Source organism: Thunnus thynnus, chromosome 14, assembly GCF_963924715.1.
Source record: "Thunnus thynnus chromosome 14, fThuThy2.1, whole genome shotgun sequence".
Taxonomy (NCBI): domain Eukaryota; kingdom Metazoa; phylum Chordata; class Actinopteri; order Scombriformes; family Scombridae; genus Thunnus; species Thunnus thynnus.
In genome coordinates this window covers 21,253,618-21,274,926 of record NC_089530.1, presented here as the reverse complement: position 1 = coordinate 21,274,926, position 21,309 = coordinate 21,253,618, and the positions used below count along the sequence as shown (strand labels likewise).

General features: G+C 38.3%; 3 protein-coding genes across 4 annotated transcripts; 1 reads left to right on the top strand and 2 right to left on the bottom strand.

Annotated features, from left to right (window-relative positions):
* The first annotated feature begins 290 nt into the window (after positions 1-290).
* abcg5 (ATP-binding cassette, sub-family G (WHITE), member 5) lies at positions 291-11,209 on the top strand. Its single transcript, XM_067610526.1, has 14 exons — positions 291-460; positions 787-908; positions 1,327-1,463; positions 3,374-3,472; positions 4,183-4,315; positions 5,232-5,371; positions 5,531-5,660; positions 5,786-5,999; positions 6,416-6,621; positions 9,055-9,193; positions 9,397-9,470; positions 9,731-9,842; positions 10,050-10,162; positions 10,782-11,209. The coding sequence occupies exons 1-14, from the start codon at positions 291-293 to the stop codon at positions 10,964-10,966; spliced, it is 1,974 nt and encodes a 657-aa protein (XP_067466627.1). The 3' UTR covers positions 10,967-11,209.
* Positions 10,944-18,634, bottom strand: dync2li1 (dynein, cytoplasmic 2, light intermediate chain 1). Of its 2 annotated transcripts, XM_067610528.1 has the most exons (14): positions 17,833-18,634; positions 17,324-17,447; positions 17,175-17,209; positions 16,930-16,999; positions 16,066-16,154; positions 15,610-15,808; positions 15,380-15,448; positions 15,109-15,186; positions 14,860-14,939; positions 14,556-14,626; positions 14,281-14,378; positions 14,095-14,187; positions 11,799-11,890; positions 10,944-10,962 (listed from the first exon to the last, which is right to left on the bottom strand). In XM_067610528.1, exons 1-13 carry the CDS (start codon positions 17,844-17,846, stop codon positions 11,828-11,830), a joined length of 1,083 nt encoding a protein of 360 aa, XP_067466629.1. In that variant the 5' UTR covers positions 17,847-18,634; the 3' UTR covers positions 10,944-10,962; positions 11,799-11,827. The 2 variants fall into 2 exon arrangements, with proteins under 2 accessions (XP_067466629.1, XP_067466628.1); XM_067610527.1 differs by lacking the exon at positions 10,944-10,962 and having other exon boundaries at positions 11,607-11,890.
* Positions 18,635-18,785: 151 nt separating this feature from the next.
* Positions 18,786-21,293, bottom strand: lyrm7 (LYR motif containing 7). The gene is made up of 5 exons (XM_067610530.1): positions 21,188-21,293; positions 20,967-21,039; positions 20,050-20,120; positions 19,267-19,348; positions 18,786-19,111 (listed from the first exon to the last, which is right to left on the bottom strand). Exons 1-5 carry the CDS (start codon positions 21,203-21,205, stop codon positions 19,041-19,043), a joined length of 315 nt encoding a protein of 104 aa, XP_067466631.1. The 5' UTR covers positions 21,206-21,293; the 3' UTR covers positions 18,786-19,040.
* Positions 21,294-21,309: the final 16 nt, after the last annotated feature.

The window sequence follows — 21,309 nt, the reverse complement described above, 5'->3', positions numbered from 1 at the left end:
AGGCTGACAGCCAGTCAATCTGCTCAGCATGTGTTTTTTGTCTTCTTTATACAACTCCGGATCAAAGTTCTCTGAGATAACGCAACATTCACTGTGTGTTTATGGCTCCCGAGAGACACCGCTGCTGCGCTGTGCAGGGATTTGGCGCAGAGAAACTCAGTGCGGGACTGTACGACGACTCAACTTTAGAGCCACACATACTGTATACGTTGTGCGGATATGAACAAATTGATCTGAGACGGACTTGATAGAGTCACAATTGTTTGGAGTGGAAGATTGGCCTGGATAACATGAAAAAATTGTACTCAATGCAGGTGGTGGAGCCAGAGAACGGGACCACAGTTAGAGAGTCCTTCAAGTTTGTGCCGGAGGTGAAGAGGGATTTATGGAAGGATGGTGGAGAGGAGCGATCAGAGCCCTCCTGCTGCCTCAGTGTCAGCAAGATCTCCTACACGGTCAGGTAAAGCTGCACAGACAGAGTGAACGAGAGGACAACAGAGAGACTGATACAAAAACAGACTCTGAGAATCAAGTAGATGAGATCATACAGATTATGTTACATTATTATGCATACATACAGTCAAGTGTTGGTCAAAGTATCTTTAATTTTATGTAACACTCACTGATGAAACAGCAGAATGTCTATTTTTGTCTATGCAATGTAAAATGAAGCACATTCCTGATTGTTAATATATATATTTTCAAATCAAATGATGATCAGTTTTACAGTGGGAATTGATTCTATTCTGGGAATGTTATAAATATGTGTGTGTGTGTGTTTTCCAGTGAGCGTGTGGGTCCGTGGTGGGACTTACCCTCCTACAGGAAGCGATGGACTCGTCAGATCCTCAATGATGTCTCCTTCCACGTAGACAGTGGGCAGATCATGGGCATACTGGGCAATTCAGGTTCACACTCAGCTCAATCCAAAGTGCAGTAAAGAGAGCAAAAAAAACCCAAATAAAAAAAATAAATCTGATAATTTTATGAACGTGCATTAAACAGCTGTTAACCTGTAAAACAGTTTTTTTTTATGGAAATGGCTCTGATAGTGCTCTGAATGATTGAATTATTAGACACTGTTAAATCTTGAATGTTTTGCTTAAGAATGCAAAGAATGAAAACACCTTTTATTCAGATTGACGGTCAAATTAACTGGTTACCACTACAGTGTAAAGGTGCTCACATGTGTTGTTGAGGATCCTAGTTCAAACTTTTCTTAAATATGTGATCAGATATGACCTGTCTTATTTTACTGTAAGTGCATATGTATCTGTTTGTTCATGTGTGTGTGTGTGTGTGTGTGTGTGTGTTTGCGATGTAAAGGCTCAGGAAAGACCACGTTGTTGGATGCCATCTCTGGGAGGATTGGAAACTGTGGTTCACTGATGGGTGAGATATTCATAAACGGCAGGAAACTGAAGAGAGAAGAGTATCAGGACTGCTTCTCCTACGTGCTGCAGGTAACACACACACACACACACACACACACACACACACACACACATATATAATATATATCACACAAAATATTGCCAACACATTAATAAAGAGATCGGACAGATGTTTGAAAGTAGTTAGAAATCTATACTAATCACACACATGCACTTCCCTTTGCCCTAGTTCCCATCGCATAATGACATCAGGTTAAACTTTGTCCTACAGTGTCAAATGTGAGTGTGAGTGACATTTTGTATGTACTTAAAATGTACATAAATACCAAACCACAAACTCCACGAACAGTCCATTTTGCAAAAACTCCTTAAAAAGTTGCCCTGGCCTCTGTATGAAATTAACTAAGACCCTTGATAGCCTCCTCATACACTTAATCTCTCAATGAGAGGTGCTCAAGTGTATCCAAAGCCTGAATTAAAAACACTGGCTTAAAACTGGCCTTGCTTCCTTTCAAATCATCTCTCTCTACTCGCTGATAGCGACCCCCCCTCCCAACCTCCCTCCCTCCTCCCCCCCCTGCTCTCTAAGCCTTGTCATTAACTTCCCCTGCTAAGCTGTAGATGAGGAGGTGATATGAGCACCTGATATTAAAGTCATTCAGATGAGAGACTAAGGAGGAGTGGGATTGGGAGGTGCCACGTGTTAATTGAGGCAGGCAGAGCAGGCTCAGCAGGCTCAGCAGGTTCAAGTAATGAACGTATATGTGTGTGCACATATCTGGGGCAGGGGTATGTTGCAGTTGGTTTGCACACACGTACGTATATGAACATGCAGTATGCGGTAAAGTATATTATTGTTAGTGTCCTAGGTGGAAGTACAATCAGTGTGCAGGGATGTGCAGCAAAAGTACTATAAATTACTACTCTGAAATCTACACTTTTCTGTTGCGCTAAAGTGTGATGATAGCAGGTTATAAATATATATATATATATATCACACAGAGCAGGTCAGGTGCTCTATGCATTTAAAATAGCCAGAGAAAGAAAGGGAATAGAATTGAAATGCACCACCGTCTCACACTGATGGCACACTCATATTTCAAAGGTTAGTTTGCATCATAGGGATTTAAGAGGGTTGATATATAAAGTGCAGCCAAATCATACAAAACCTCAACCAGTAAGAGTAAAATCTATAAATCAGTTCCAAAATCTACAAGTAATCAATGTAGATAGACAGATATCAATAAGGCTGAGCCTATAAGCTGGGTGACAAGTTGTTGAAACACAAACATTTGAATGATTTTATTCATTCATTTTGGTCTTTGGCAGGCTTCTCCAAATGATCTTCAAAAGTCTTGATGTCTTTCATGATGAATTATAGTTTTGATTCTGTGTATATGTAAGGGGGGATTTTTTTCAATAAACACACAGTAACTGAATCTATTGCAAGTGAGTACCACTGAGATTCATTCACTTAATACACTTTTCTGTTGCATAAAAGTGTGATGGCAGGTTTATAAAATCACACAGTGTAGGTCAGGTGCTCTGTGGATTTAAAACAGCAAGACTCTAACTCTCACTTTGACTGGTTTGGTTTCTTCGAGGAATAAATGTTTACAGCAAAATTCATTCCAGTCACAGTATTAAGTGTCAAGATATACACTAATTTGAGTACTGACAAACACACAAGTGGAGATTGGAAGTGATCATACTGTATATGCTGCAAGATGGAGATAAATGTCATTTCACTAAAAGTTAGTATTTTGCATTTTCTTAACCTTTCCAGTGTAAATCCATTGTCTTGTTACCCATGTCTCTTGTAAGTAAAATGTGAGGAAGACTCTACTGCAAGGCCTACAGCATACATTTTACATAATAAGTATGACAGACCCATGAGATATTGGTCTGCCACACTGCATTTCTTACTTGTTTCTTGTTGTTTCTTTTCTTTCTCCTCTTCCTCTGTTTGTCTCTGTCAGAGCGATAACCTGTTGAGTTATCTGACAGTGGAGGAGACTCTGACCTACACAGCTCAGTTGGCCCTGCGGAAACACTCGACCACAGCTATCAAGAAGAAGGTGACTTTTGAAAGCTTCTTCTGCTCTGTCCACTCCATTAGTTTTCTTTAGCTTAAACTTGGCATTGCACCCCGCTGGGGAAAAGGCAAAGACAAAAGAAACGTGCATATAGAGGGGATACTTTTCGGTAAAATTATCACTAATCGGATGGCCAACATAAATTTAGAAAATGTGAATGACGTTTTTTTTTCTTTATTCAGACACTTTCTCAAAACGATTGTGATGTTCTGATGTGTATTTTATCATCTCAGCCAAATATGGTTGAGTCAAATGTGTTGCCATGTCTTGCAGCCTGTCATTAGTTCTAGGTATTCTCGCACTCAGAAACCACATTCATCCAGCTGGTGCGTTTACCATATTGATTCAATTCCAAGAGACACAAATATCTGTCAAAAAGGACCAAAAAACGTACAACTGATACGAGGCATCATTCAAGAAAGTCAACAGCCATTTGTTAGCACGGTGCAGGACTACACATGTCCATCATATTCATGTTTCTAATCTTAGAAATAAGACTTATCCTATTTCCTCATCATGTTTTTATCACAAAACAGCAAAGAAACACAGTAGGAAGAAGATATTTAGACTACTAAACAATTGCACTAACTAGAACTAGCAAGCACACCGTCTACAATAGGCCCTAGACAGCTGACTTGTTAGTAGTTATAATTCTTTTGTCACCTGACCTTTGACCTCTGGCCCCTGTGCAGGTGTCGGCGGTGATGGCCGAGCTGAGTCTGAGTCATGTGGCTCACAGTGTAATCGGAGGTCGTGTTTTCCCAGGGATCTCTGGGGGCGAGAGGAGGAGGGTCTCCATTGCCAGCCAGCTACTTCAGGATCCCAGTGAGTACGTCCGCAGCAGAGATATTCCTGAGGAGAATCACAGGAGTTTTATCTGTCTGCAAATTTAAATCATCAATATTTTGTGCGCTGAATCGAGTACATCATTGCACACAAACCCGTATTATTTCATAGATATACTGTAGGAAGCAACAGGATGGGAGGCGGGACTGTGTCACACTAAGAAAAGAAGAAAGTTCACCACTAGACCTGTCAGTCCCCGAAGAGTTTTAAAAGTCCACACTGAGAGAAAACAAAGGGATCTAAGTGAGAGAGGAATGAGGAAAGGACAGAGAAAGGGACGGAGGGAGAGATGGAGAAGAGTAATGAAAGACTGGGTTATCACGCCACAAAGGGAATGAGCAGAGACCCACCTCTGCATGTGTATGTGTGTGTGTGTGTGTGTGCACGCACGGCATGAGAGTGTGCCTATGCTCATCCCAGGTGTAGTTTATCAAGTCTACGGTCCTCCGGGGAGGATGAAGGGTCTCAGTCCTTATTGAGGATTAGAATGGTCATGAACAAACGCACACACACACACACACATAGAGAGTCACACACAGAGTAATGAGGAGTTCCCATTCGCTGACTCTCCAATCAACCAGGAAATGAATTAATCTCACAATTAAAGCATCTGCTAATTCCACTCTGCTTTCATAATGCAAAGAGGCAATCTTTTAATTGTCCTAATAAGAGTAATTAAGTAAAAAAAAAAAAAAAAGGACTCGCTTATCTTCACAAGTTAAGTTGGCCCCGCTGAGAGTCCTGCATGTGCCACTTAATAAAAAGTATATTTAAAAGTTTCTAACTTAATAGAAGAAAAAAGTTACCTGTCATGCCGTTCTCTTGTTCCCAGTGTTTCAATGTGTGACAAAACCTACAGGAAGGTGATGACGCCATTGTGGTGATGTTGTTGCAGGGGTGATCCTATTGGATGAACCGACCACTGGCCTGGACAGCATGACCGCCAATCAGATTGTGGTGCTGCTGGCAGAGCTGGCCAGGAGGAACCGTATCGTCATAGTAACCATCCACCAGCCACGCTCTGAGCTTTTCAGGGTGAGTTTGGAGATAAACTGGAGAAAAGAGAGAGAATGACTAAAACTTCCTTTAAACGTTACATAAACACTGAAAGACAGAAGATAATGTGTTGTGGTTCAGTTGCTGATAAAAATTGAACTGTGTGCGTGCGTGCGTGTGTGTGTGTTTGTCCCCCAGTTGTTCAGCAGGATAGCCATCATGAGTCGTGGAGAGTTAGTGTTCTGTGGGCAGCCAGAGGAGATGGTGGACTTCTTCAGCCAATGTGGATACGAGTGTCCAGACTACTGCAACCCCTTTGACATCTATGGTACTCTATGCTCTAGTTTTATATTTCTCTTTTTAACTGCAGCCATGCAGCGACAGTACAGTATGTTGTACTGAGTGAAAGAAAAAGAAAGAAGTGGAAAAGTACATGTCTGTAATGTTAAACAGTTGACTTCACATCGGTGGACACACGCAGCAGTGAGAGGGAGGCAGCCACCTTCAGTCGCATGCATGAGATCACTTCATCCTATCAGAGGTCTTCCATCTACCAGACCATGCTGGAAAAAATGGAGCAGAGCCTGCAGCAGACAGACAAGCCAACCATCCCCTATAAGAGCAAAGAGTCACCCAGTGGTGCGACCAAACTTGAAGTTCTGCTCAGGTCAGTGTTGAGCGAGTCTTCAGTCCCCCTGTGTGTGTGTGTGAAACAATCAGATTTAGATTCTGGAGAACCTATCTGCATCTATTCACATTTTGAGGAGGAAATTCTGAGTTTTGTGTACCCGAACTGAATATAACTCACTAATTTTATAAGATGTACGGTTTAAGTCCCATCCATGTGTTCTGTATAAAATATGTACTCACATACTGGAAATATATATCTAATACATTAAATAGCTTTATTAATGAGTTAATTGACATAAATAATTCTCTTTACATAATGGTAATTATTGCAGGGCATTAGGCAGCTCAAATTTGTGCTCAAATAAGACCAATCAGGCTCAACATTATTCATTTATCACTCTCTCTCACAGTTTTGTGTCTTTCTGAGCATTTCCACGTGTGTTTTGTGTGTAGACGGACAACACGGAACCTGTCCCGAGACAGGATGGGTGTTCTGATGCGTCTGTCCCAGAACCTGATCTACGGCCTCTTTGTCGCCTTCTTCGTCATGCATTTAGACATCGACGTCACCAAGGGTGCCGTGCAGGACCGGATTGGCATCATCTACCAGAGCGTTGGCGCCTCGCCCTACACTGGCATGCTGAACGCTGTAGCTCTCTGTGAGTTCTACCAACACCAAACATCTGTACATAGGAAGGAATAGAATCAAATACAACATATCTTTATTGTCTTCAGCTCACTAAAACATAATGACACACTACTCATGATTCTTACGAGAAAGAGATAGTGAAGCAGTCAGTATAACAAACACAGAGACGAGGTCACATTACACATTAAAAACGGTTCATGTCTGTGGCTTAATTCTCATCAGTCCCTTTGCAGAAAACATATTTTACTCCAGAATTTTGAGATTTCCAATAATTTGGCTTAAATGTGATACATTTACTGTAGGGCACCACTAAATTTCAAGCAGCAATCATATACTGTATATACTTCCATAAACATTAAAAGATGACTTGAAAAAGTGGAAAAAAGTGAAATCAGACAGATATTGTGTCTTGACAATAACCTGAAAACCCATTGTTCTTCTTATTCCTTCTTATTCAAAAACTAAACACAATATAATACTATATAAAGTCAGTAGCAATTCATGTTAATAACTTTTCTTTATTATGAAATTATTATTCTATCTTTGTTATCAAAATTATACACACTTGACTCTCAGTTTTGCTGGGTAATACTGGGAAACAATAACTGGAATATGTGAGGCAAAAGATGAAACATACGCCGAGTTTTAACTGTATAGCCTGTTACCATGCAGTATGTCACTGTTACATGATGTCTGAGTGACATTATAGCCCATCTAACCGCATGTGTCTGATAAAATCATTCAATAAATATCTACATGAGGTGGATTCGATGACTTCAGGGGAATTTTGGAGTGCATATCACCTGAGTAAAAACTTTTTTTTTTTTTTTTAATCTTTGTTAAACTGCACGTTTGAAACGTCTTTATCTCAGCTGTGTAAGCTCCCTTATCTCTTGTTCAGTAGCTGAAAGGGTTCTATTGTCTGCACTATTTTTGTTCCATTCAGCAAAAATGTGTAAAGTCTCACTTGGATTTTGCTTGGTGAAAGTACCTGAAGAGACCTCACGTACTTTCAGTGTCTCACCTCATTCCTTAGAATAAAAGATTAAGTGATGAATTGTAAGTTAAACTATATTAAGATTATAATCAAAGTTGGTTATCATTACAAAAGAGGATAAATGTCAGTATAAACAAAATATTTCTATTAGAATAGTTTTAATTTCAGGGGTATTTGTATGAAAGTTACATATGTGTAACCTTTTGTTATTTGATGATCTTTACAGAGTTGTTAGAGAGGTTTAGACTAGCTTCAAAGGAACGACCTTTACTCCATTTAGAACTCTGTGTCCAACATATTCATGTTTCTTTACCTACAGACCTACAGTGCCTGTACTATCTATATATCTGTTATATATGTGTTAAATACAATCATGGTTAGTATTTATAGTAGCTGATGTGACTTAATGTTACTGAAAATACAGACAAACACATGTTGCTGTGTACTATGCCTTATTAATTTATTGTAGGCAGATTTTATATCGAGGTTGTTTTAGGGTGGGAACTTAATGGTGATATTACAATTTTACAGTTCTGTGATGTTTATGTCTGATTTTTTGTAACTTGGTGTTTTTGCAGCCTATCTTCACCAAGACACTCTTGATAAACAGGTTTTTTTTTTATATCTAAGTGAAGGATTCTGGTTAAATTGAGATTACATAAGGTTAAATAAATTTTGGTAATATGTAATAATGCTTTCAGAATCTATGTTAAAATTAATTTCATACACAAACTATACGTTTAAAGGTGATATAGTCACCCAGTAAAGGATATTGGCTGTATGGGGTGATTATCTCTTCACTGTCCTTCTCAGTTATCAGCTCAGTCTAAAATCTTAGGTTTAGAGCTCTTGCTGCCACAGATACTGAAGATAAGAGATTTGATAAAACGCTGGGCTGGGCAGAAGTCACTCTAGAGTTAAAGGTAATTAACTCCATAAGCACCCAAACAGCCAGAGGTAGTGATGGGGGGCCATGATACTGACCTTGAATCTCATAGATAACATCTGATAACATACAATACAGACCAGAGGTTTGCTCCAATAAACAGGTTACTTCAGTTGACATCATCATCATTATTGAAGCCAAAGGCTGCCTTTGCCTTTGGCTTTAATGATGGGATATAGTAATGCATCTCTCTAAGTTCACAGTATGGTCGCTTTGTCAAATTTTGTAGTGCTGTAAGTATCAAAGTACCAAACCTGAATGGGATAATGAAGAGAAGTACTAGTCCTTTCAATTAATTTGGAATAACAAGCACTTTTCTATGGTCTTTTTTTGTCTATATCTTTCTTTTCCCCCCAATTTCTAACATGTTTATTTAAAGCACCCATATAAGAATTTCATGGGGTTTCAGTATATTTCATTCTTATTCTCTTCCCCACTTACAGTTTCACTCTCATCACATTATCTCCTTCCTCCCTCTGTCTCACACTTTTTCTCATCAGTCCCAGCGTTGCGAGCCATCAGTGATCAGGAAAGTCAGGATGGTCTGTACAGTAAATGGCAAATGTTCTTGGCCTACATCTTCCATATCCTGCCCTTCAGCATCCTGAGTGTCTTCATCTTTACCTCCTTCCTCTACTGGTGGGTCGTGTGTGTGTGTTTGTCACTGGGCATCATACAGAATGCGTTTGTTTTATTTCCAACAAGCTGCATATTTAAACTCTATCAAGGACTTAATGGATCTCATATTCAGTATGTGCTCCCTTACCCTCACACTTAACCTCTCTCATCACTCACTCTTTCATTGTCTCTTCTTCTTTGTGTCCTTCCTGTTTTCCTCTCAGGACCGTGGGGATGCACCCTGACAGTTTGCGCTTCCTGTGTTTCACTGCTGTGGTCCTGGTACCTCATATTATAGGTGAGCTGATGAAATAAAGGGGAAATCTTATTCACATGTACGCGCTCCCAAGCAGATGTTGAGAGTTATCTCCTTTTTCATTTTAAAAGGTTTAGTCATATGACACAAAGTGCATAATAGGGACAGGTGTATCTCCATATTTCACTTCCTATTACTCTTTAAAAATATCAGTATATTTACATGTCACGCCTACAACATTTGTTTGACTTGACAATTCCTCTGTTTATTTATTTAGTGGGTTTTTTTCCCCTTTTTGTCAGGCGAGTTGCTGACTGTGGTGCTATTAGGAGTGGTCCAGGACCCTAACATGGTCAACAGTGGAGTAGCTCTGCTCAACATTGCAGGGATCTTGGTGGGCTCCGGCTTCCTAAGGTGAGACACCAAATATGATTTTTGTGTTGTGAACAAAGAATGAAATTTATTAATAAGTTTAAATAACTTAATGCCAAGCCTGTTGTGATTTGGACCTTTGATAAGGCAACTTTTTTTGAGTAAATGAAGGTATTATAGTAGCCATTGCTAACTTTCCAAACATGTGCAGTAACAGTAAAACACTTTCTCTACTCTTCCTCTCAACAGAAGCACACAGCAGATGCCTTTAGTCTTCCAGTGGCTCAGCTACCTGACTTTTCAGAAGTACAGCTGCGAGCTGCTTATAGTCACTGAGTTCCACGAACTCGACTTCACATGCAGTAAGTTGTTTTAACCATGTGACCATCCTCTGTGTCCACTTACCCTAAGAATGAGAGGGGACCCTTCATTATAATAAATTAACTCTTTATACATTGTATTTCTAACTCATAGACTATATATGTTCCGGCATGAGTAGTAGTTTTTATAATGTGTAAACAATATTGTCATCACTCTCTACCCATTACACCACTCTGAAAAGAGTGGCTATCTGTCGTTATGACAACAAAGTGTTTGATGTTAAAAGTAAAGTATTTGGCCTTGACGTCACTTCCTGTAGAGGACACTGGGAATATTTTCTGTCCCTTCAGAAAGATGCATCACTGGAAGCCATTTGATTTAGATTTACAATTTTAAAAAAGGTGATTTACAGCGGATTCGCTATTACCTTTAATCTTTTCTTCTGTCAATTCTTTAACTAGCACTGTATGTAATGGAAGATTAAATATTATTAACAATCCTTGATTTCTCTTGATCCGTTTTATCATTATTGAGATATACTTATAAACTAGGTGGTTCAGTGTTCAAGGACACTTGGCTTGACTTACTCACTGGCTGTTTTGGAAAGTGGACTTGGTTAAATTGTTAACTCTTTCTCTCCGGTGCGTTGTGTTGTTGCAGACTATTCCAAACCTTTGCCGGGAGCTTGTCTGATCACACACGGCAGTCAGATCATTGATGCGGGATATCCTGGTGCTCTGTCCCGATACACATTAGACTTTGTTCTCCTCTACTCCTTCCTCCCTGCCCTCCTGCTGCTCGGCATGATCAGCTTCAAGATCAGAGACAAGCTTGTGCGTCACTAAAACCACAGACACACATTTGTGGGAGACTCCTTTGTTTTAACAGGAAGCTAAACAGAGTTTGGTTCTGATGATCCAAAACTGATTTAAAGCATGAAGTTCACTATTCAGGGAGGATGTACTGTGTACCATCTGCGTTTGCACTTAACCCTTTCCCCTTACCTTCAAGATATATTTCTGTGAAAGCACTTACCTTAAAGTTTTAAAGAATTAAGTATTATATAGTTTTGTTCAGAGCTGCTTCTGTTAAGACATTTTCACAAAAAACAAAATCCCAGTACAGAGTGCAATGTGTACAGTACAGCAAGATTAATATTTGTTGACTGGGATGCAACCTTGGTGGTCTTACTATTGAAAGTACCATAAAGTAACCTACTGCTGTCACACAGGTTTAGCCACTGATATCAACCATACACAAAGTCAAATTCATTATTTTTGTATAAAAGTATATATAGTACCAAGTGTAAACTACAATGTTTATAGTTTGATTCAAAACTGAATGATGATGAACTGCTGTATCAATGAGTACCAGAATATCTGTGTTCTAAGCACTAAATTGTCAACCATCCATTGTATTCATTACTTTTTTGTTTAAACATTAAGAATGTAATCTGTCATGAATACCAAGTGATGCCTATTGTAATAATGTTAAATAGTTTATTTTTCTAGAACAAAATGTTCATTATCTCTATACAAGTAGTTTTATAGAGTGTAAATATAACAATTTGAGGAAAAGTCTCTACAGTTATACAAGTTGTATGAAGTACCAAACAAGTAGAAAACATTGAAACACAATGATACAAAAGTAAATAAATAATGTAAAATGTATATGTACATTAATGTGACCATAAAGCTAATTATCTCTCATGTCTCCAGCTCCAGTCCTTTCCATGATTTAGCCGCATTCCTCTTATACTGCTCCAACTCCTGAAGAGCAGAGACAGACACGCGGACAGAGACAGACAGAGGAAAAAAAACATTTTTTTTCAGTTATTTGAAATGAAACAGTGAAAAAAACTGCACAGATGTACACTATAATGCAGAAATGCCTGAGAAGTTATAATAAGGTATAATAGGTTTTGTTTTCCACAGAAATCCCAGCAACGAGCATAATAAGTGAACACTACAGTGTATCCAAACTGGTCAAGAACTCCAAACATCAAACAGTAATTCAAGATTGATCAAATTTATCATGTATTGTTATGGGCGAACCATGCGAGCAACATTTATGGTCCCCAAACGATCAATCATATAAATAACTTTTACTCTAGTGCCACCGGCAGGTTGACATTTTTGTTTTTTACTGACATGTCAACTAATAGATGGATTGTCATTAAACAGATATTCATGGTCCCAGAGTTTGAATCCTAGATACTTTAGTGGTCCCCTCACATTTCCTCTAGTGCCACCAGCAGGTCTAATTTTTCACTTATTCTGTAAAATATCAACATCTACTGACTGGATTGGCACCAAATTTGGTACAGACATTCATGTCCCCCTCAGCATGAATTCTAATGACTGTGGTGATCAATTAACTTTTCATGTAGGCAATGATCATCTCAAAATTTAAATTCAATTCAATGCATGCATGGTCCCAAAAATGCGTCCAATACTTTGGTTGATGACCAAAGACCTCCAAAACCGATGACATTCCCATGCACCTCAGCTGTACTTTGTGGTAATTAGCAAATGTTAGCATTATAACATCTTAAACTAAGATGGTGAACATAGTAAACATCAGCATGTTTGCATTGCTACTGTGAACATGTTAGCATTTATTTTAAAAGCACCGCCTTACAGAGATGCTAGCAAGGCTGGAGACTTTTAAAAGTCTTGTTATTTTGTAAGTGTCTCCCAGAAATCTAAGTTTGCTGTACTCTTACAAGTTATTTTCAAAAGTCATACTTGATATAATATAGCAAGGTGAGATAAAATTATGTGACCTTGTGGTTAAATTTTTCTTATAGGTGTATAATACTTTATAAATGTTCAAAGTCCTGCAATACTCTCTCTCTCTCAAAACTCACAGGGTGCACTAGTCTCTGTTTGTGCCTCTCAAGTAAAGAATTATGTCACTGGTGACTAAGATTGTTTTTAGGATAGGAAATAGAGGTTAAACATGTTTTATATTGTAGAGCCAACTAACTATCTTTTAATCAAGATGTCTTTCAAAAAATGCCCTCAAAACTGCAGGATTTGTGACCTTCTGGGCTTTTGAAAGATGGCATGAATTTATCTTCCAGAAAAACAGATGCATAGCTCCACGACAAGAATGTAACTATAATACCTGAAAGGCACAAAATGAAGCTGAGGGTACACAAGGTCAGACAGGTAGATTAGATGGATATTATCTCTTATCATTACACACAAGACAGACAGGGAAAAAGTTGGCATCAGTTTACAAACTGCACTGACATGAACATAGGCCTCCACAAACTTTATTCTATGTACACAGTTGGAATAAACCTTTAACCTATTTCTCTCATTGGTTACCTGAACGCGCTACATTATGTGTCATCCAATGGCAGAGCGAGATGACCAGCATCAGGTGAGAATCAGTCACCGATAACAGTGTATGATTTATTGTGTGACTGACAGGTTACTGCAGTTCAAGTGCCAGAGTGGCACCTGGGCAGGCCAGCGGGAAGACTACTTATCTCTGAGCTGATAACCCTAAGAAAAATTACAGCCTGTTGATGAGACATGAAAGATAAACTACTACATTACTGAAGGACAAGGGGGTTACTCTGGATCATTGCCCTTATTTAAGACAGTTTCTTCAACAGTCTTTATAATTAATAGTATAATTCTTACTCAAGGCTGAAAAGTCACCCAGTCTGCAGTCCTGTAAAATCTAACATCTTCATTACAGAAAAAAAAAACACTGTGTCATAAGTACAAATCTTCTTCATTTCCCTTTCAATGTTTTGATAATCCATCCTCTTCCTTAATACTTGCTCCTCTTCACAGCAGGATTTCCTGATGAACACTGATTATTCACTATACTGCCAACTCATGACACTGATTACAGTAGCATAGTGTGACCAGAATCATAGGTGAATGTGGAGCTACTGTGCTGCTACAATAAGAAGTAATAGAACATGAGCATGTAATTGATCAAGATGTGTTACCTGATCTTTCTGTGTTCTCATGGCATCAATCTGAGGCTCACTGTACTGTGGGTCCTTGGCGGGATCCTTCAGTTCCCGCTGCTCACTGGTACTCTGGAAAGACAAAGTCAGTTAGATGGACAAAAATCTACTAAAAAAAGAGGTTTTCAGTATTGCACATTGCAATACTGAAAGTGACTGTCCTACCTCTGGGGGGAAGACACGCTCGTAGACTTTCTTCCAGAGGTCCTTTGGGTTTTTGGCATGCAGAGAAGTAATGTCCACATCAGTAGTAGGAGGGGACCCTGAAGTAATAGAGGCATTATTTTTACACAATATTGTACAATCTTGTTTATATCAACAAATGTTAAGACAGAACGTGGCTCTCAATGAGATGCATGTCTCACAACACAGCACAGTATAACGTTTAATTCGGTTTAAATGAATTACTGCTTTTGGCCACAGAGTGGTGCTCTGCTCACCTATTTGGCTGAAGGAGTCAGACCCTGCTGGAATGATGAGGGGCTTGGTGGAGTCAGCGGACACAGTTTTCCTGAACACAACCATAGAAATGTACAAAAAGGCAAAAATGTTTAAGAAAAGATTGTCTACATTCAATAGTTTCTTAAAGTTGAAGTAATGTATAATTTGTATAAAATAAAACAGGCAAATTAACAAATATTTGTGTTAACACTAAAGTAACTGTGTTTGCAAAAAACTACAGAATGCCAGTCCCAGTTCCTGTCCACTACTTGTTGGTTCACAACGCTGTGTTATCCTACTCACCCTCTGTCCAGACCGAAAGCCAGGTGGGAGAAGAAGCTCTTGGTTTTTGACATCAGACTCTCCGACTTGATGCTAGTGAACTGATGAAAAAAATAGTTAACAAAGAGAACAGCAGTTGTTAGAATTGATGGATTAATGGATGGTAAGAGAAAGCAAATAAAACATAATAAATATGCTCACTGTAGTATGTTTTAATCTTTGGTTATGATACTAGTGAATATGTTGCATGTATAATAAAAGCACACTTACAATGAGAGAGGCTGCGTAGTAGTGGGCAACAAAACGCAGTGTTTTACTAACCACTTTCCTCTTGTCAGAGTCCAATTCCTGCAACACAGGTGGAAAAACTCTCAATCTAAATGTGCTACACAAATTATACCAGGATCCAGGAGGAAACTTCAGTAATAGAATTTAAGTACTTAAGTTGCACCAATGTTATTGTAACTATAAAGTGCCTAACTTTTTACAACTTCTCTGCCTAAAAACATCTGTAACATCTGGGTTGAACCATGTGTTTTACCTGAAAGATGTCATACTTGCTGCCAATGATGAGCAGAGAAACAGGAAAGGGACTGATCAGCTCTCTGTCCTGTTAAAAATAAAAAAATGAATAATCTTTCACCAACAAACAAATTTATTAACATCATATTTAGACTTTCTCTTCTTTTTCTCAAATGTATGATATTATATGTTGCACTGGACTGAACAAAAGATCAGTATGATGGCCAGTGTTAAGAGCTAAGGTCTTACAGGATAGTCTTTAGGTAAGACACGAGCGGCTGAGTGGACAGACGTCTGGTGTTTGCCTCCAGCTTTGGCCTTTTCTGCTCGCTGTGCCTGAGAAAACACTTTCTCCACCTGAGCTTGTGCAGCCTGCAGCAGCTTTTCCATGGTCCCCCACAGGGCATTGGGTTTAGACAAGTCCAGAATGAGGATGACAGACAGAGCCCTGGGAAAAGACGGTGTTATTATAGTACTGAGGCTCAGACCAAGAAAACACTCTTTATTTGACTTTACTGATTTGACACTTTAAATTTTATTGATTTTAAAGTTACACATAGAATAGTTTAATAGAAAACATAAATAATATTCACAAATGATAACATGTGAAACACTGTACTTCATTCTAAAACATTCAAGTGAAAAAAAAATGTTCAGAAATCAGAAAATAAAACAAGATCACAGGAATATATGTAAGTGACCTACCTGATGCTGACAGGAGTGATGGGAATCTGGACCAAGTCTGACAAAGAGGTCCCTCCTCCCAGCTCCCATAGGTGGGCTATGTCTTTGGGCTGAAAGATGAAACCGACAGACTATTATCACACAAATTGCAGGATATATACAATGGAACACACATTGTACATTTTTGCAGCATTTACTGTAAAGAGGCAGGACATTTACTAGAGTATGTTTAGATAAATAGTATTAAACAATCCAACTCTGACAGTACTGCACTGTGTCCGAGCACTGGAAGCTGTGGTGAATGAGTTTACTGTCCTTTGTAGCTCTTTAAAAACTTTTCACATAGTTTCCTGTTATCAATGTAAATACAAAATACATGATTTGGGGCATTCACAGCTGAAAGGGAACATTTTAAACTCAAACTGAAACAGCTTTTAAAGAGAGATCAGTCATGTAGTCATGAGCGATCTGGTGCTTGTTTTTTATGAAACTTTTATGGTATGTTTGTTTGCGAGTTCTTTGTGTTTTGTGCTGCTTTGTATGTACTTTGTTGTTGAGTTTCATGTTGCAATGCATATGTATTGTGAAGTTTTGTGTGCTAAACTGTGTGTATATGTAGAGTTTTGTGTTTAAATGTATGTATAGGTATTGCTGAGTCTCATGCAGTTTCATATGTATTCTACTGTTGAGTTTTATGTATTTTAAAAGCCCATTTAGGGACGGGCATTGCAAAGTAGCTTAGGCTATAAATGCTGTGGTATGTGGCATAGGTTCATGCTATATACTTGTTCCTATACAAATAAACATTAAATAAAAGGAATATCAATAGAGTGTTTTTATCCCAATTTTTAGTGGGCAACTTAACAGAAATAATAAATTCCTCACTGTGTTGTGTCCTCGGGCTCGTCTGCCGAAAGTGTACTCAAGGGCCAGAGTGGGCTTGGATGGTTCATCCCTGGTGGAAAATAAAAAGTATTATTGTTAATTACTGGTGTTTTTAATTGTGATTTTGGTGAACTTAAACTTGAACTTTAATCTGTATACAGAAGATGTTAAGAGCAGGTATGATTTCATTAGGAGGATAGATTTGATAGATTTGAGATGAGAGATGACACTGCACACATACACACCTGTCGAGACACCTGAGGAGAATGGACGTTTTACCCTGAAAAAAAGCACATGTGAGTTTACTAGCTATAACATATAAATAATAACAGGACAAGAGTACAGGAGGGGCAATAAATGCACCGTCCGTGCTCTGGCACGACGGTAAACATACCCCAGCCTTGCTCCCCATCAGAAACACGGTCCTCTCGCTGACCGTCTCTCCTCCGTCCTCCTCTCCGCCTCCGGTGTCCCGATTCTGGACCTCCGTCGCAGCCAGCTCCCATAACGTGTCTGAGCTGACAAATACAAGACAAAAGCGACACGTTGTTCGATTTTTTTGTAAGTATTGTGTTTATTGGGACCATGCACAGTTTTAAACATAAATGTTAACATTTGATGTACTGCACCAGAGTTAACGTTAGCTTTAAAGCTAATTTTCGTCTACAGTCTTTTACAAATAAAACATATAGCAGCACATATAACAGCACGATAACAAACAGTACAAAGCAAAAAACAAACAGGACACATTATACAAAATACAAAGCTTCACACGATAGCACATCATATACACCCACAATGTCAACTAGAAATGAATAATGTAACCTTGTCAAATTAAAGGCATGATTATTAGTTTTGTTTTGTTGATATCTCTAGAAAAACAGAAGATGAGCCTATCCTCACCTTATTTTAGGCATAGCATTTAACGTTTTTCTCTCGCTTGTTAGCTGACAAGCTAGCTAAAGGAAGAAAATTGATATAAACGTTGCCAGAGTAACGGCGGTTTTTGATGACGTTGTTGCTGCTTCATTGCATTGTGGGGAATGTAGTGCGCTCGTTGGAACACTTAAACTACATGGAGGTTTTTTTTTTTTTTTTAACAATGCTGGGAATATTATATATTTTTCAGTTACATGCTTTCAGCCTGTCAGCCTGCTGTCCTGTCGATTTATAAATTGGATGTCTGCTGTTATAAAGCAGTTCAGTCACTTTTGATGCAAACTCTGTATTTTACTACAGTTATTCTGCTAGGTGTAGACTGCACTATATGGTCTACACCCAAGTATCAGGGAACACTAGACAATATGACATTAAAAGGAAATTTCAGCATAGATGTTAGCCTGTGTGGGTCCTATCAGAGGAAAAGTCCATTTCCATGCTGTTACCTTGTATCTCTAGTTTGTTCCACTATCAAAACATTCTTAAAAAACGTTTTGTATTTATTTATTTTTAAATCGCACCATTTTCTCCTTCTGTAAAGTCTCAGAACTTTATCATTGATACATGTCACATATAGGGGCAAATGCAAAAATCCATCCATTAAAACATGATGATTGATTCTGGGACACCCTGATGTCAAATACAGCCATTCATATTGTGAGATCTTTACTGGGAGGTTGTGTGGTCTTTGCCCAGAGCACTGAACATCATCATCATCATCATCATCATGTCAGATCAATTTATTATCTTCATTGGCTTGAACAAGACATTAACCCTAGGGCCACTATGGGAATGTTACTCATTAATTGGAACACAATGACACTTTTTTTTTTAGTTGCAGCAATGTAACATTTTCCCCCTGGTTCAGAAAAAAGTTTGCAGAAAAAGAAAAGGTTTGCAGGAAAAAAAAAACAAAATTAAAGGAAACACATTAAATTACATTTAATAAAACACTGTACATGAAATTATGACATTCGGTTTAAAGCACAGATTTCATAAAGCAGGGCAGCTGAGATCTTCAGTGAATCAAAAACAGGCATTTCTCCTTGTAGCCATGATCTCCGCTCAGGAGATCAACTTGAAATGTTGTTTTGGACAGATTAAATTGCAGATGGATGGTAATGGATGATAGTCTTTTTGTTGTTGTTGTTTTGATGAAATCAAATGGTCTATCATGACTTTTTCCTGGGCTGGTCACAATAGGGCACATTTTCTAGTAGAAGGCTCTCTCTGGGTCGAAGCACTGTGTGTGAGAGAGAGGAAAATTATTGTATCATTGGGAAAGACCCTTAAAATATGATATGAGACCCCTGTTGTATATTCTGTGAATACATGTTACTTTCTAGTACTGTACCAAACTTTAGGAAAAAAAAAAAAGAGAGAAAAATATTCACGCACATAGCTCTTTCTCGCCTACATGCTCCATTTGTAACACAGTCTCTCGCAGGACAGCTTCCACACTTGAGCCCATTTGGATCATCTGTAAAAGCAGAAAGGTAGTGGGCTTTTCATAATATAATGCAGACATGGCTAAATTATGAGGCAATGGGGGCTGTGTGCACAAACATGTAAAATGCTTTTCTCTCTGTTTTGAACCTTAAAGCAGCATTTTGAAGGGTAACCACTGATCTGAAGTCTTGCTGTTGGTTGAAAACTGTGCCTGAACTTCAGTATTTGGTACCGCTAGAGATACTTTCTTAACTCTTTGCAAAGCTGCCAAATCAGAGCCATACTGACAGTCATCTCCACAAATACAAGTATTAATCTTTATGCTTGCATACAGTGAAACATAGTCTTGTCATCCCAAGATAGTTCACCTCTTTTTTTCCCCAATTCAATTCAATTTTATCACGACACAAACCTGACACAGAATTATTCTGTTATCAAATAGCTTTAAATCACTTTATCAATTTAACCATATGCTTGCTCACTGAAAAACAAAAATATAACAAAAAAAAAACATTGGACTGGATTTTGTATTGGCAGAAAATATATGGAGGGACTTGGATCAGGATTGGGAACAAAATGTGATCAAGAGGATTTTGCTATTTTTGACTGAAACCTTGTTGACTTTCAACAAGAAATGTCACTCATACAGAGGTTCTAGCATAGGAGGCCTCCAGGCTCCTCAGAAAACAATTGTAAGTTGCAGACCTCCTTGATAAGACATGGACACCGTACCTTCTTAATATTTTCTTCTGATGCTTCATTTTTATTTTTCCGGAACTCCTCATTGATCTTTAACCTTGCAGCTTTATGGAAGAAAACATATTGTTATGCATTTGCAGTGGTGGAATGTACATTTAGTACTGTACTTGAGTACAATTTTGAAGTACTTGTACTGTACTTTACTTAAGTATTTCCATTTCATGCTATGTTATACGTTCCACCTCACTACATTTCAGAGGGAAATGTTGTACTTTCTACTCTAGTACCATATATATATATATAACAAGCTTTTAAAATACAACACATTGTTAAAGATGAAACCAGTGGATTCAAACCATTTTGGCGTTTGACGTCTTACAAAAAGCAGTGTGTAGTTAGGGTCACATTTCAGATGTCTATGAGTGTTCACCACTCCACCAAATTTTGATTTTTCCCTCCGAACTTCTCACATAGTTTCATTTCAATAAATGTTCAAACGATCAAATATTTCACTAAAAAAAGTTCATGGACTAAACTAGCTAACTATATATAAAGTAGTTCAAACTAGCTCCACCTCCAGCAGCTACAACAGTAACATGCTGCTTATACACTGATGCTTCAGTATTAATAATCTAATGATGTCATATGTAATAATCAGTCAGTGGGACCAAACCACTACTTTTACTGCAATACTTTAACTACATCAAGCTGCTAATACCTATGTACTTTTACATAAGTAAGATTTTTCATGCAGGACTTTTACATTGCTGTATTGGTACTTTTACTTCAGTAAAGGATCTGAGTACTTATGTCACCTCTGTGTATTTGATACTGCAGAGCATGAATTATCTACTGTGTATTAATAGTCGATTGGTTATCAAACAATACGACATGTAGCCCCACATATTTTTCTTTTGCTGACAATAAAAACCCCTAGCTACATAACTTACCTGTCAGTGCTCTGTTATCATCTTTGAATACAGCCATCCTGGTTCTGTGCAGCGTTTTAAACACACGTAGGACCTGCATTGAAACACACACAGTTGACTGAAGCAGCTGCGGATAATATTTTTCTAACATCTGACATGGTTACATCCTAAAAATGCAAGCATGTGTTTCTGTAATGAAATGCAGTTTTAATAATGTTATTGTTGTAAAACATGAGACTCACCTCCAAACGCGTCCCCATCTTGACTTTTTGAGCTCACTTCCTGCATTGGAGAGAAGGAAATACCAAACGACCAATCAATGTAGACTTGGAAATGACGCGTTTTAGTAGCCAATGAGCGTGCA